Source organism: Stigmatopora nigra, chromosome 3 (assembly GCF_051989575.1).
Source record: "Stigmatopora nigra isolate UIUO_SnigA chromosome 3, RoL_Snig_1.1, whole genome shotgun sequence".
In the NCBI taxonomy this organism is placed as follows: Eukaryota; Metazoa; Chordata; class Actinopteri; order Syngnathiformes; family Syngnathidae; genus Stigmatopora; species Stigmatopora nigra.
In genome coordinates this window covers 16,891,481-16,907,885 of record NC_135510.1, presented here as the reverse complement: position 1 = coordinate 16,907,885, position 16,405 = coordinate 16,891,481, and the positions used below count along the sequence as shown (strand labels likewise).

The window sequence follows — 16,405 nt, the reverse complement described above, 5'->3', positions numbered from 1 at the left end:
TTTTGTCCTCTCAGTTTCCGAGCAACACGTCCTTGGAAACGACAGCGTTTTGGTCGCCACGGCAACAGCCTCACAACTTCTTGGGACAACGCTGAGAAACCACGCCACCACTTTCATTGCAACAATGAACTGGACTTTTTTTGGTTGTCTTCTTTTCAACAAAATATTGTTTTTTTTGTACAAACCAATGCATATTTATTGATTATTTGGAATAAATATTATTTATCATGACAAAATCATCCACTCACTTGTGTCCTAATAATTCAAAAATAACAATTTGCTTGAATTTGCTGCACCAAAACTCCCAAAAAACGGTTAAAAATGTTTACAGCATATTTTAGGTGCTTTATTTTATAACAATTGGTAAAATTCTACTTAATTTAACCTCATTTATCGTTTTCTTAATAGAATTCTGCTTTAATTAATTAAAAAAATAGACTTATTACATATTTGAACCAGTGGCTTTGAAACCTTCCCTTTTTAATCATCAAAAAATAACATAACACGCTTAATTAAATATCTGCAGACTTCCTTTTAGACAAACAAAAGACAGAGAAGTGCTAAAAAGGAAACACTGTGGCGCTAAAGTCCTTAAGGAAAGACCCCCCCTGGGGTGGGTCGGCGGGTGGGCGACAGCTGTCGTTGACACCTTCGCTCGCCAACGAGTCAACATGGCCGCCGGGTCACAAAAAAAAACACTGCTGAGCAAAAATTTAGAACAATAAGACAAAAGTTTTCAGGTTGATATCATGTGGGTGGGAGTTATTTCATCAGGGATAGGACATATTAATATTTAATAGTATTTTCTCGCATATAAGCCGCATTTGTAACTGACAAAAATGATGACTGAATCAAGGGGTATGGCTTATATGCGCAAAAAACTTCCTTTTTCACCAGTAGATATTGGCAAATTAACATTTACTATGTGTTGGTTATTTTCTGTTTTGCAGTAAGAAAACAACCATTACTGGACGAATGACTAACTTTCTTATGATATTTACCCTTTTAATGTGCTTTTGATTCATAGGGTATCTCAGAAATACCAAGTGCGGTATTTTTTTAATATGATTTTCCCTTCAAAGTATCACATTTGTACTCCCTATTAAAACCATGAATATGGAGGTGAAAATTATGAATCAGGGGGCGGCTTATACGCGAGAAATTGCAAAATTCTACGATTTTAAAGCAATTTTAAGGACTAGACTTATACCCAGTGTGGCTTATATGTGAGAAAATATGGTGTTCATATTCATGTTAACATATATATGTAAACATGTAAGATTGTAGCTGCTACTTTGCCATTTTAGTGTACTTACTGGTTACTTCTTGTACATTTTGTCTCATTTTCTATTGATTTTCAGGTACTTTATATGTTTTGACCAGTTTGTTTATAACAGACAATATATATTTTTTTTAGGTTTTAGTTTTCAGACTCTCTTGGAAGAAGGCAGAAGTGACACGCCGAAACATGTCAGGTAACTAAACCCTAAATATATAAATGTGTATATATATATATGTGTGTATATGTATAAGACAGTTATAAGATGCAACAGGAAAATGAGTAACTTAGCATTTAAAAGAAAGTGGATGCATTTGGAAAAATCTGACAAAGCAAATGAAAACATGAAGTCTAACCACAATAAAAACAATTGTATTTTTTTATTCTGCAACTGGTAACCAAGGCATTTTTTTGGGGAACAATTGAACAAAAAACATCAAAACGGCTGTACATTGTTTTTATATTGACACATAAAGTATATTTTGCCTCAAAAATCTCATTTAAAAAAATATTACACAGTTATCCATACAAAGTTTGGCAGGTAAGTTTGATGACATCATTCACATCCTGAACTGGTTCACAACAAAATGTTGAATAATCAAAAAATAAGTTGTGTATCTGTGCATAAAACTTAATATAACTAAATTTTTTGAACATAAACCTTTTATTTAAAATCTGAAAGGCAAAAAATCACACTTTTCAGTTGCTTAACCGCATTTAAAAAGCCTTTTTGAGACCATAACACTCTACAGGCGTCATTATATTTATTTTCTTGCACCGTCAACTTCCAAAAGTCTTCAATTTAAGCACGTAGAAGAAGTAAGTTGGCGCCGCGAGAACATGGCGCCGCGATGGCAGATGTCCACGTAAGGCGTCCTTATAGCATTACAGTGTTCCCTCGCTTATCGCGGTTAATGGGGACCGGGACCCCCCGCAATAGCTGCGTTTCCGCGAAGTAGGCGTGCCCCTTCAAAAATGCTTAAAGAAACGTGTAACACGTGCACAAAAGCACCACTAAGCAAAAACATCATAGTAGTCCGGATGGAGGATCTTCTGCAGTTTTTTTGCACGTAAGAAACGTCGTTATTGGGAGTTGTGAACATTGTTTTTTTGAAGATGCGCCTGTACACAGCCATGATGTCATCAATGCCATTCCTCAACTCTCACCATGTTATTGACCATTTTTTGGCCTTTTTTGATGCAATTACTAATTCTTATTGAATATTTTGTTTCCACCTCTTGTAAAATGATGTCATTTATCATTTTAACTTAATATCTTTAATTTTTTTTCCTGAAAAAAATCTGCGAAGCTCTGAGTCCGCGATAGCTGAAGCGCGAAGTAGCGAGGGAACACTGTAGCGCAAAAATGAGAGGGAAGAGGATCCTCCCCTTTTTTTTACATGGCATCCCCAGAGAACCAGTTGAGGATTGGGTCTTTATTCTCGGCCACCCATCTAATCTGGGTCGAGACCTTCTCAATGGCTTGGTCCAGGGCAAGTGTGGACGAACCAAAGCCAACCGCCTTGTTGTCTTCCTTGAATCGACGCAACTAAAAAGTAAAAATAATCAATATCTTTATGTACTACCACTAAAAATTCTCAAAGGTCATAGGTTGATGTACCTCCTGTAGTTCAAATTCTGTCGAGAAACGAGTTGTGATGCCGCCAATGAGCTTGGAGAAGGCAAATGAACCCTTTCCATATCTGAAGAAAAATGCAAAGCTAGCATTAGCATTTTAAAGGAAGTTTTGATTTAAGCGTACAGTATAAATGACCCACAAAGATCGAACCACTCCAGGCCTGCGAACCACATGTTTGACAACCCTAATTTATATCAATAACCTGTGAGATTAGGATGATATTTTTTCTTTGTGTTCAATATTATCTCAGATTTTTTTTTTAATTTTCCCGCCTTAAACAATGACGTAAAGTAGCCCAATAAAACTAACTCCAAAAAATCCAATACCGTTAAAACTTTTCATAGCGATTTTAAACCAAAAACGTCTATAGATACGTAAAAATAATTGTACTGTATTTTCACGACTTATACCGCATTATAAGGCGCACCCTGAATATATGACAATTTTTCCATATATAAGGCGCACTGGATTATAAGGCGCACTGTCTATTTTGGAGAAAATGTAAGACTTTTAAGTGCGCCTTATAGTCGTGAAAATACGGTAATTGCTATTGATTGCTATTGCTATCGGTATAAAATCTTGCAATGGGGGAGGAGCTATACGATGGAAGATTTCGTAAACTAAGATGGCATCTGCATATTTAACAGTATTGTTTCACTTCAGGCGTTTGTGTTTTTTTAACATCTGACAGTGGTGGTTTTTTGTTTTTTAGTTTTCTGTTTTTTTTTCCATATATAAGGCGCACTGTCTTTTTGGGAGAAAATTTAAGACTTTTAAGTGCGCCTTATAGTCGTGAAAATACGGTAAATAAGTAAGCGGTGAATAATAAAGAAGTATACTCACAATTCAAAAAGCTGTTTCCAGTGCGCCCTGATGAAGGTCCAAGCTAACGGCATGCCCACCACGTTGTAGCCCACGCTCACAATAGCCGAAATCGAATCTTGCTTGCGAATCTTTTCTGGATCCAACGAGTATTCCAAATACCTAACAAGTACAATAGTCAACTATTTTCCTCTGAATCTCTATTAAAAAGAATAAAATCCTCATTCCAGTGGTTCCTCTACTTACAAAATACTTCAAAGATTCCCAGAACCTGTTTAGTAACTTGGATTGTTTGTATGTATAGCTACATTTTACATTCAAATTAGCATCCCACGTTCCACAATCTTTAACGCTAGCCTCTATGAACTCTTTAAAAATGATAAAAGTACATTAATTTTCTATTAAATATGTCTGAAAATGTATGTATCCAAAAACCAGAGCAAAAATATAAGAAAACTTTGTCAAACCAAACAATAACAAATCAAAAGCACTTCAGTTCAAACATGCTATCGCTAACGGGCCTAGCTTAAATTTCTAGTTGTCTTCATGTGATCATGTGACGCTCCTTGTGGTGCAATGGCTGATGGGTAATCACCCTGGCTGTAAAGTCTTGTAAACATAGCTATCTTCTAGCGTGGGTGTGGCTAGAAGGAGTATAACTAGTTATTATAACTTCAGAAAATGAAGTGGATATATTTAGCATATGCTAAAGCTCTTTTGATGTTTCCTAACTTGGATAATTTGTCCAATTGAGGAAAAATTTGTAAGTTGAAGCGTTAATTTGTAAGTAGAAGAGGAACCTGTTAAGCAGCCAGGGGACTTTAGTGCAGGCTAGCGCCTCCCTGAGCCTAGCAGCCTCCGAAGCTAGCGTAGCATTCTTGAACATCCTCCAGACAAAGTCCCACTCATTGGCCCCGCCCATTGCCACTCCGTGACAGTACACTGTGCTTTTCAGGTTGGCGTGGATCCTGTTTCGTATAGAGTGGGTTAGTTAAAAACAGGGGTCTTGACAAGAAGTTTTTTTTGTTGTTGTTTTTGTTGTTGTTTCTTACGGGTTTTTATCCGGGTTGTCCATCCACTGTTTGAACCAAGTTTTGATTAGCTCCTTGCAAGCCGGTACTCCCGCCACGCACGCCATTCCCACCGCATTGATGTGATTGTATCTGGCAGGATGGGGAAATGTTAGCATTGGCTAGCAAAAAAATGCTAGCTAAAAGGTTACAATGAATAAAGTTGATATGAAGAAAAAAAGGTGGAATTAAATAGATTAGAAGTTCGATTGCGGTCATTTTTATTGATCATTTTTTTGTGTTTTCTTACTGGTCCATAATTCCTTCGGGTACTGTCGTCCAGTTATTCGTAATCCTCTTGAAATACTCGAAAAGTGGTTGGATGAGTTTCTTGGTGTACGCCTATATTAAAAACAACAATTAAACCAATATTAGTTATTATTTTGTGTCGTATTGTACAAACAAGAAATTTCCTTCGGGTACCCTGGTGTAGCTTATTATATAGTAGCATCAATGCTAGCAAATTAGCAACAATGGAGTCTCCCATTGACTCAGAGGACACTGAGGAATGCGAACAAATTGCTAATTTTGTTAGCAACAATCCAGGCTACTTTTGGCTCAGGACACTGAGGAGTGTGAAAAAAATGCTAATATTTTTAGCAACAATCCAGGCTACCTTTGGCTCAGGACACTGAGAAATGCGTACAAATTGCTAATTTTATTAGCAACAATCCAGGCTACCTTTGGCTCAGGACACTGAGGAGTGTGAAAAAAATGCTAATATTATTAGCAACTATCCAGGCTACCTTTAGCTCAGTTTCACTGAGGAGTGTGAAAAAAATGCTAATATTATTAGCAACAATCTAGGCTACCTTTGCCGAAGGACACTGAGGAGCGCGAAAAGAAATGCTAATATTATTAGCAACTATCCAGGCTACCTTTAGCTCAGGACACTGAGGAGTACGTACAAATTGCTAATTGTATTAGCAACTATCCAGGCTACCTTTGGCTCAGGACACTGAGGAGTACGAACAAATTGCTAATTTTGTTAGCAACAATCCATGGTTTAGGACACTGAGGAGCGCCAAAAAAATGCTAATATTATTGGCAACTATCCAGGCTACCTTTGGCTCGGGACACTGAGAAATGCGAACAAATTGCTAATTTTATTAGCACCAATCCAAGCTACCTTTAGCTCAGGATACTGAGGAGCGCGAAAAAAAATGCTAATATTATTAGCAACTATCCAGGCTACCTTTGGCTCAGGACACTGAGGAATGCGAACATATTGCTAATTTTGTTAGCAACAATCCAGGCTACATTAGCCTCAGGACACTGAGTGCGAACAAATTGCTAATATTATTAGCAAAAATCCAGGCTACTTTTGGCTCAAGACACTGAGGATTGTGAACAAATTACTAATTTTGTTAGCTAAAGCTAACGTTAGCTTGTGTTTGTCTTTTTTTTTACCTGTAAGGGTCCATAGACTTCAGTACGGTCAAACATGAGGTAGTAGAAGTTGAGGTTCCCCAATGCCGACTGCCACGGGATGTATTCCGTCTCTTTGGACAAGTACTTGGTGGTCCTTAGAGCCAGTGTAACATCCACCATTTTGGCTCTGAAACGAGGCTTGTCAGCAAAATCTTGACTGTATTCATGTATGATTGGACTTTCAGATCATAGTGAGAATAGTTGTTGTTCTTACCGGGCCAGGTTGAAGGCGTCATCAATGATCTGGGCTCGGTTTAAGGTAGGAATGTCCTGCGAGAAGTTAAAAACTGCTAAGAATCATCTGTAAGAACTATTCTTTAAGGCTCTTATTGACTCAGGACATGCTAACAATTAGCATTAGCGTGTTTATCTTTGCTCTTACCAGGTGGTTGGTCTCCAGTACAGAAATGAGTCGATTCCAATTGTCATCGTCGTAGTTGACCCTGAAGTAACCCAACACGTTTGTGTTGGCTAGAACCCAATCGTGTCCTGAGACTCTCATTCGTGGGTTAAAGTCTGGGATAAATCGTACAAAATGATGCCGGGATAGACCAACAAACATGGAGGTGGTGCAGGAGCGGTTTTAGGGTACCTGATTTATCCAGGAACCAATACAATGGCTGCTCAGAGCCGGTTTTCATCCAATGAATGGGCACAAACCACGTGTAACTGTTTTCCAGGGAAATGTAGTAATTTTAGTTAGCAAAACATTTCCCAAAATATGAATTAAATAACCCTACTTAAATTGTGAGGGTCTGTACACCACCGCCTTGGAATCCAGCAGGAAATGCTCCTGGTGGACATGTCCGGTCCTGGTGTGAATGGTCACTACCGGGAAGCCCATCTGTAAAGTCCAGCGATGCATAATTTCGTGGACTGTCCGCGGGAGATGCAAGTCTGGGGTGCTCTCCACCGCCTAAAACAAAACAAACTTTAAAGCAAAAGGTTTTTTGGGAGTGAGAAGACAATCAAAGTGGTCCAACCAACCGACCTTTTGGAGGTGGTCCCATAAGTCTCGGTACACGGTGCTGCTAAAGGCGAATGTGTTGAGGTAAGACTAGGGAAGAAGATTTGACGTTAAAGCAATTCCAAAGTGGCCATTATGTATTTCGGTGATACTCACACTTAGCCCTTTGGCAAAAACCGGTTCACCCAGAAACCCAGACAGCATCCTGAGAACCACCGCCCCCTGCAAGCAAAGACACATACCGGTGCTTGGACTTTTGGTCGCCGGTCTTTTGGTGACAGAGAGTACTGTTTAATATCTAAGTACTGTTTAACATCTAAGTACTGTTTAATATCTAAGTACTGTTTAATATCTAAGAACTGTTTAATATCTAAGTACTGTTTAACATCTAATTACTGTTGAAAACAGTAGATATTTAGATATTAAACTCTCTCTCATGCATATAATTTTGAGAGCTGGTTTCAACAGTACTTATTAAACAGGACTTATATATTAAACAGTACTTAACTATAAAACAGTACTTAGACATTAAACAGCATTTAAATATTAAACAGTACTTAGATATTAAACAGTACTTAGATATTAAACAGTACCTAGATATTAAACAGTAATGAGATATTAAACAGTACTTAGATATTAAACAGTACTTAGATATTAAACAGTACTTAGATATTAAACAGTACTTAGATATTAAACAGTACTTAGATATTAAACAGCACTTAGATATTAAACAGTACTTAGATATTAAACAGTACTTAGATATTAAACAGTACTTAGATATTAAACTCTCTCTATTAGATATTAAACTCTCTCTCTCATGAATATAATTTTGAGAGCTAGTTTCAACAGTAAACTTTCTGTCACCATTTAACCGGCGACAAAAAGACCGGCGACCAAACGTCCGGTCATGGTCGCAAATTGCACACCTTGCTGTAGGAGATGGTATTGAAGATCTCACTGATCTGAGCAGGTGTGTTAACCTCGTCTTCTCGCCGAGAAAGAGGGTGAGAAGACGTCAGGGCGTCCAGATTGAACACCTGCTGGAGATCGTCCAGAATGATCAGGTCTTTCTGCAAAGGAAACCATTGTTGGGGACATCCGTCTCACTGGAATTTCGAGTGGTTTTGTTTCTTTTACAATATTCCATTTTGGCTCAGCGTAATCCGCCCCCAGGTACTCCACGTACGAAGCAAAACCCTCGTTAAGCCACAGATCATTCCACCAGCGCATGGTCACCAAGTTGCCGAACCACTAGGGGGAAACAAAGAGCAAGATCTGATTTGTGGACACTCCCACAAATTACGACAGACTACCGTATTTTCACGACTATAAGGCGCACCGCATTGTAAGGTGCACCCTCAACGAATTACATTTTTTTCCATATATTAGCCGCACTGAATTATAAGGCGCACTGTCTATTTTGGAGAAAATGTAAGACTTTTGAGTGCGCCTTATAGTGGTGAAAATACGGTAATTGCTATTGACTTCCAGGTATGAAGCACTCACTACTACACAGTCACCTCTATAGCCAGCCATTATTGATGTTTTGGATTTTTTTGTATAAAATCTTGCAGTGGGGGAGGAGCTATATGATGGAAGTTTTTGTAAACTAAGATGGCATCTGCATATTTTACAGTATTGTTTCAGTTCAGGCGTTTTTGTTTTTTTTAAATATCCGACAGTGGTGTTTTTTCGTTTTTTGGTTATCTGATTTTTCCATATATAAGGCGCACTGTATTATAAGGCGCACTGTCTATTTTGGAGAAAATTTAAGACTTTCAAGTGTGCCTTATAGTCGTGAAAATACGGTATCTTAGAAATACTGGCAATTTTAAAAAACACAGTTTGATGTCCAACAAAGCTAGCCAACCATGTGCGCTAGCTCGTGGGCGATGACGGAGGCCACTCGTTTTTTGTTGCCCGCTGAAGATCTTTGCGGATCGTAGAGTAGAGCCGTTTCCCTGTAGGTGACCAGACCCCAGTTCTCCATGGCACCGGCATGGAAGTCAGGAAGGGCCACTTGGTCTGAAAATGGACAAAACCCCGTTGAAAAACTCAATATCTTCAAATACCCTCAAAATTTCAGTACAAAGACACTGTGAAAGTACAATTCTACTATATTCTTTGACCTACCGGATTTGGGAAGCGGATACGGGGCGTCGTAGTAGCGTTCATAAAACTTGAGAATAGGCCGAGTGACATTGAGAGCGTAGTCGCCCTGTCCGTCGGCAATTGCCTTCTTTCGAGCCCAAATCCGAACCTGAAAGAAAAAGTACACTAATAACATCCACATACAAACCATTTTGAGATACAAGTAAAATTGTGTTATCCTATTGTGAGGACATTTGTGTGCATCATTTTGGGAATATTTTGAAGGGAATACAAAAGTAAACAACCTTCGATTGGTTATGTCTGAAAGTCAGGGTGGAGGCGGGGCTAATAGAGGCAACCCGGGAGAAGAAAGGTATCAAAATTTAGAAACTTATATTAGAATTAAGTTTAGTGTAAGGTTAGTTTAAATGTATTTTTGAGTGTCTGCATCGTAATCCAAGTTCATTTAAATTTGTTATTGTTATGTTACGAGCGTGTTGCCATGCAAAAAGTCTGTTTTAGTACTATTAAACACATTTTAGTACTATTAAACACATTTTAGTACTATGAAACACATTTTAGTACTATGAAACACATTTTAGTACTATGAAACACAATTTAGTACTATTAAACACATTTTAGTACTAATAAACACATCTTAGTACTATTAAACACATTTTAGTACAATTAAACCACTAGTTACTTCTTACTTAGTTAATAGATGGCGAATTAGAAAAAATAAAAATGTTTTTCCAATCCAATATCCTATGTTTGATGTTTTTTTCAGAGGGTTGGAACAAATTAATTAGCTTTTACTTCATTTCTATGGGAAACGTTCATTTGAGTTACGAGTAAATCGACATATGAGCTCAGTCCCTCAACAAATTAAGCTCTTATCTCGAGGTACCACTGTACTTTTGGATTGCACTGTACTTTTCCTTCCATGGAATCAAATGACTTTATACTATACCTGCACACCATCCTGTTGGGTGGACTCCACATAGCTAAAATCGCTAACAATAAAGGCCAGAAGATAGGTGGACATCTTGGCCGTAGGTTCGAACGTGGTGACCCGGACTTCGGTGCCTTGGATGACAGTGTCTCTAACATCTGGGGGGGGCAGAGGTTAACTATATCACTGCTTCTTAATTTCTGGTTATTATTCACTTCAGCCTATTTCCACTATCGAGTACAGTGTTCCCTCGCTACTTTGCGGTTCAGCTACAGCGGACTCAGAGCTTCGCAGATTTTTTGGGGGAAAATAAATACAAATATTACATTGAAACAACATATTTTACAGTTTTTTTTTGTTATAACATGAATTTCACTCTCTACCTGTATTCTATATGGTGTACTGTATACAGGGGGGTAAAAAATATAAAAAAATAAAAAAATAATTTAAAAAATAAAAAATAATTAAAAATAATAATAACAATTAAAAAAAAATACAAAAGTTAAATTAAAAAAAATAATTAAATTTTTTAAAAAATAATTAAACAAAATAATTAAAAATAATAATTAAAAAAATGAATTAAATTCAAATTAAGCATTTTTTGAAGGCGAATCCCTACTTCGCGAAAAAAAATCACTTATCACAGGTGGTCCCGGTTCCCATTAACTGCGATAACCGAGGGAACACTGTATACAAAGTGTCTCAAAAAAATGTACTCACTTTTAGAATAAAATATACTCACTTCTTTTTCCTGCTCATTCTACAATTGAGTACATTTTTTTCCGAAACACCCTGTATTAATCAATAATCACTTCCCTGTAGTTCCAAAGCAAGTTTGTCAACAAATCATTTCCAAACCTATAGCCCTGGCATTAGACAGAGCCGTTTTGTCCCTCTCGTGAATGATAGTGACATTAAAGATGGCTTTCATGGCGGGTTCGTCGAAGCACGGGAAGGCTTTCCGGGCGTAAGTGGCTTGCATTTGAGAGGTGGCGACCACCCTGAAAAAGACAAACCAATCTAGACCTCGAACTTCCACAAAAACACACCCAAACTCCCGTCAAGTACACCTTACTTCTTAACTCCGTCCTCCACATATTCACTCCTGTAGAATCCTTCCAGGTCATCCGCCAGTTCTCCCCGAAACTCAGTGTGCAGGACATAGGTGGCGCCCTCTTTTAAGGGTTCGTACAACTCCAGGACTAAGTACTCCGTCTCTACCACAAGCCAGGACTTGGTGATAGTCAGAGTCCGGGTTCTAGAAGATAACTCCTGGATTGAGGCATGGTGTCCATCCAAGATGGTGAAGTTGAGTTTGCTGGCGTGGATCAGGACCAGGTCTGTGGTCTGGCGACATGTGAAGACCACATCCGAGTCCCCGGTGAAGACGAAAAGACCGTCTTGGTCGGGTTTCAGCCGAGGCCATAGCGTCACGTTGAAGGAGGACGGGACTAATGCGTAAGGGAGTCTGTACTGGTCCCACGGATCCGTGGAGAGGACAGGGGTCGGAGACGGGGTTTGGTTGTCCAGGGATGCTTCGTTTTCGGTATTGGTGATTCGGTTCTTGGCTTTTTCTTTGTCGTAGGCGATAGACAGAGCTAGGATGGTTACCAAAGCGGTAATGGCTAATATGAGTAGTGCGAGTCCTACGTTCTTACTGATGTAGTAGACCTTCCCCATGACCCAAGTCGGGGAAAGTCTACGAGAGGTTAAGATCCCTGAGAAGAAGACAAAAAGATGGGTGAATGGAATTTGGTATAATTTACAGTGTTCCCTCGCTTATCGCGGTTAATGGGGACCCCCCGCAATAGCTGCGTTTCCGCGAAGTAGGCATGTTCATCAAAAATGCTTAAAGAAACGTATAATAGGTGCACAAAAGCACCACCATGCAAAAACAACATAGTAGTCCGGATGGAGGATCTTCTGCAGTTTTTTTGCACGGAAGAAACATCGTTATTGGGAGTTGTGAACATAGTTTTTTGGGCCTGTAAACAACCATGATGTCATCAATGCCATTCCTCAACTCTCACCATGTTATTGACCATTTCTTTGGCCTTTTTTGATGCAATTACTAATTCTTATTGAATATTTTGTTTCCACCTCTTGTAAAATGATGTCATTTATAATTTTAACTTAATATCTTTACATTTTTTATTAATTTTTTTTCCTGAAAAAAATCCACGAAGCTTCTGAACTCTCACCATGTTATTGACCATTTATTTGATGCAATTACTAATTATTATTGAATATTTTGTTTCCATCTCTTGTAAAATGACGTAATTTATTATTTTAACTTAATATCTTTAAATTTTTTATTAATTTTTTTCCTGAAAAAAATCCACGAAGCTTCTGAACTCTCACCATGTTATTGACATTTCTTTGGCCTTTTTTGGATGCAATTACTAATTCTTGTTGAATATTTTGTTTCCATCTCTTGTAAAATGATGTCATTTATTATTTTAACTTAATATCTTTAAATATTTTATTTTTTTTTTCCTGAAAAAAATCCACGAAGCTTCTGAACTCTCACCATGTTATTGACCATTTCTTTGGCCTTTTTTTTAAATGCAATTACTAATTCTTATTGAATATTTTGTTTCCATCTCTTGTAAAATGTTGTAATTTATAATTTTAACTTAATATCTTTAACTTTTTTATTAATTTTTTTCCTGAAAAAAATCCACGAAGCTTCTGAACTCTCACCATGTTATTGACCATTTTTTGGGCCTTTTTTTGATGCAATTACTAATTCTTATTGAATATTTTGTTTCCACATCTTGTAAAATGATGTCATTTATAATTTTAACTTAATATCTTTACATTTTTATTTATTTTTTTCCTGAAAAAAATACGCGAAGCTCTGAGTCTGCAATAGCTCAAGCGCGAAGTAGCCAGGGAACACTGTAATTAGATAAATAATTGTATCATTTTATCTATGGAAATAAACTTTTTGGTGGATTGCAGAGTGGCCGTAGCACTGTCCATTCTTATTTGTTTTTTGTGTTTTATAGTCCTACTATCTTTTTTTAAATGACATTTTAATATAATTTGGTCAAAGCTGGTCAAAACAAAGAAAATTATTATACAATAAAGCAGTGTCTCCGAACCTTTTTTGAGCGGCGGCTCGTTTTTTTTGTTACATTTTTAGCAACTAAAAAATCTCCCAATTTAACACTAAATCACCAACATTAACAATCTAAAACAGTGATGGGAAAAATATGGCCCGCGGGCCACGTCTGGCCCGCTAGGCCTTTTAATCCGGCCCGTTGACGTTGTACAAAAGTTTTTTTTGTTTTTATTTCCCCAAGATGGCGCTGTCACGTGGAAGCCAGTTGCAGTAGCTCTGTCCACTCTTATTTGTTTTTCGTGTTTTACAGCCCCTCTATCTTTTTAAATGGCATTTTAATATTTCTTAATACATTCTTTTTACTTGACTTTGTACTTTATACTTTTTACTTTAATGATGAGTGATGAGTATGTTAATACTTTACTCCTTTTTTCCTGTTTATGTTTCATATGTACTGTTAACGGATGCACTTTTTTATATGTATCCTATCTTGTACTGACCCCGCCCCATCTGTCAAATTTTTAAAGTCAATATGGCCCCCGGGGCCAAAAAGTTTGCCCACCCCTGGTTTAGGAGGATCTAGGCTAGGAAGTTGATCTTTTAAACCTTCAAACTACTGAGTCTCAGTCTGTAGACTTACTGTATGCGGCTCCATATTTTTTAACTAGGTCTACAATGTCTTCTGTGTCTTTAATTGCTACTGCAAGCAAGGAAATTTCCCAAATACGGGATGAAATAAAGTACTAATCTAAACTGAATAATGACTATAACGCAAAGTGAGGCACGCAAGGGGGTGCTATGTCTTTGAATGAAAACTGCAGGCACTATAGTGAGTCTGAACTCATTTTGACATTGGTTTTGATCCACTTTGTCTTTCCTGCAGTAAACATCAAGGAGCACTTCTGCGGTGAAATATCGACACGACATCCCAAAGGTACTCCGCACATCTGGAATCCATGTTTTGGGCTAGAACTAAGCACCCCCTAAAGCACAGAAGGTTTTAAGGCAGCCGGATGTCAGTAAAAAGCAGCCATTGTTTAGTTCTAAGAATTGTTTTTATGTTAATGCGTCTTCTTATGAGTTTTTTAAATAGCCCAAAAACGTAAATAGTTATAGTTTGGAGTCAAATGGCTTTTTTTGCATGATTTCAGGCAAGCCGTTTTTTTTTAAAGATGTACGCATGATAGATGTCCAAGCAAAACTGGCTCAATCCAGCTACTAATTTACGACTTTGTCTTTGGAAGACCTTTGCGATGACGCAAAAAAAATGGCTTTCTAATCCAATTTTTTGTGAGTTTTCCTAGAAACGGGTAAAAAAATGTGTGTGGGTGTACTCGTCGTAGGAAACCGGGATTTTTTGGGGGATTAGTTAGGAATTAGTTTTGCGTCAGTGTTTGTTTTACTCATTTTAGGGTACGTACAGGTCACTTCATGTAAATTTTGAATCATTTCCTATTGATTTTAAGGGAATATCTGGGATGTTTGTTTTTTATATGTGGATTTTGGCGCATTTCTAGGTCACTTTCTGTTAGTTTTTGTGGATTTTAAGGTCTTATATTAACTTTTTGGCTGCCACTGAAGGCACTGTTTTGATCACGTAACACACAAACTTCAGTTTTTGTGGCGTTCATATTCATAAACTCATACTTGTCCACCTCGGTCAATTGCTCCCCTTATTAATAATTGCATTCTCCTTATTAATCATATTTACTCACATAGGGCACACATAAAAGTAATTTTTTCTACAAAATGGACGGGGAGACCAATCAGTAGGTGTACTAAATTCAAGATTGTGTAAATGTTGCTGTTTGACACTGACAGCTTTTACTGTCTGGCTACATTGCTTGCTGACACGCTATATTTATATAGTTAAAAGCTTGCATGCTTAAAACATGTTAACATTAGCAATCGACAATGACGTTTTCATCTGCTAACAGTGACCAAAATGATCCGGATTAGAGCCAAAATGGCTAAAACCAGATCGGATTTACAAAAACTGACTTAAAAAATCCTGTACAAAAGTTGTTATACGGTGTACACAATTTGAAATGATCAAAAAATGTATAAAATACAGGAAAAATGTATAAGTTGACAGGTAAGCCAACTTGAATGGGCTACTAACCAAAATCTAGAGTGATAAGTATGTAGTGTACCCAGTAAAAAACAAAGTAAGTAGCGTACCCAGTAAAAACAAACAAAAATATAGCCGAGATTGAAACCTGGAATCTCAAAACCGTTACCCAGCACAACTTGTGCGGTAGTCTACACACCCACTAAGGCCTTTCATGTCGTTTTTAACTACAACTTGCTGTTTTTTTACAACATCCATGACACTTTGACACATGTTTTCAAGCAAAACCGTCTGCAAACACCAGCGTAACAACCGTCTGGAAACTTTTGGAAACAAAATGTTCCGGTCTGTGAAGGAAAACTCTTCAAAGATAAAACACTGAAACAACCGAGAGCAGTTTTTGGGAGAAAAGTAACCTTAAAAAAAACAGATATAGGGAATTTTGTCAGATTTTGAGGGAGGAATTGGACTTACCTCGTTGTTGGATGTCCACGGGTCGCCTGCGGGATTTGGAATGAAGCGTCGTTGATGGGAAACAGTCGGAAAGGGTGGAGTCGGCGGGAACAACCGCAGGTTTTCCTAGAGGGACGGACTACTACCCGTTTTTTTTTTGAGTGAGGGGAGATGAAAAAAAAATCAGGAATGTAGTTGGAACAACAAACCGAGGAGGGAGAATTCCTAGAAGGTACAACCGTCGTCGAGGACCGGTGGTAGCCAATCGACGTAGGTTATTTTTTAGGGTTAAATTCTGGGATTGACGCGGTGTCACCTGGGTTGGGGGGGTGATGGAAGACCACCAGGTCGTGAAAAGATCTCTGGGGGGTTGCATTTTTGAAAATCCAGTCGGTAAAGCCGGTTGAAATGAGAAAGGAGGAATTTGGTAGGAATGTTGCTCAAGGGTTGAGCTACAAAAGAAGGTCTGTTATTTTCCATATTGGAGAATTTCAATGGAATTGTGTGGATGGACGCCATTTTGGGGAAGATTTGGTGTTGGTTTTTCGTAGTAATGACACATT

General features: G+C 37.9%; 2 protein-coding genes across 2 annotated transcripts in view; one reads left to right on the top strand and one right to left on the bottom strand.

Annotated features, from left to right (window-relative positions):
• Nucleotides 1-1,415: 1,415 nt before the first annotated feature.
• igf1rb (insulin-like growth factor 1b receptor) overlaps nucleotides 1,416-16,405 on the top strand; it is a 74,358-nt gene continuing 59,368 nt past the window's right edge. The window contains exons 1-2 of the mRNA XM_077713980.1: nucleotides 1,416-1,475; nucleotides 14,202-14,252. The gene's annotated coding sequence lies outside the window, so the exon portion shown is untranslated. The remainder of the gene's footprint in view (nucleotides 1,476-14,201; nucleotides 14,253-16,405) is intronic.
• On the bottom strand, nucleotides 2,397-16,085 carry LOC144194732 (aminopeptidase N-like). Its single transcript, XM_077713981.1, has 21 exons — nucleotides 15,864-16,085; nucleotides 11,327-11,969; nucleotides 11,110-11,252; nucleotides 10,270-10,409; nucleotides 9,342-9,468; nucleotides 9,079-9,233; nucleotides 8,346-8,459; nucleotides 8,135-8,278; nucleotides 7,365-7,430; nucleotides 7,233-7,298; nucleotides 6,982-7,157; nucleotides 6,834-6,910; nucleotides 6,624-6,757; nucleotides 6,456-6,511; nucleotides 6,221-6,368; nucleotides 5,061-5,152; nucleotides 4,793-4,903; nucleotides 4,541-4,708; nucleotides 3,762-3,902; nucleotides 2,901-2,982; nucleotides 2,397-2,828 (listed from the first exon to the last, which is right to left on the bottom strand). The coding sequence occupies exons 2-21, from the start codon at nucleotides 11,929-11,931 to the stop codon at nucleotides 2,676-2,678; spliced, it is 2,898 nt and encodes a 965-aa protein (XP_077570107.1). The 5' UTR covers nucleotides 11,932-11,969; nucleotides 15,864-16,085; the 3' UTR covers nucleotides 2,397-2,675.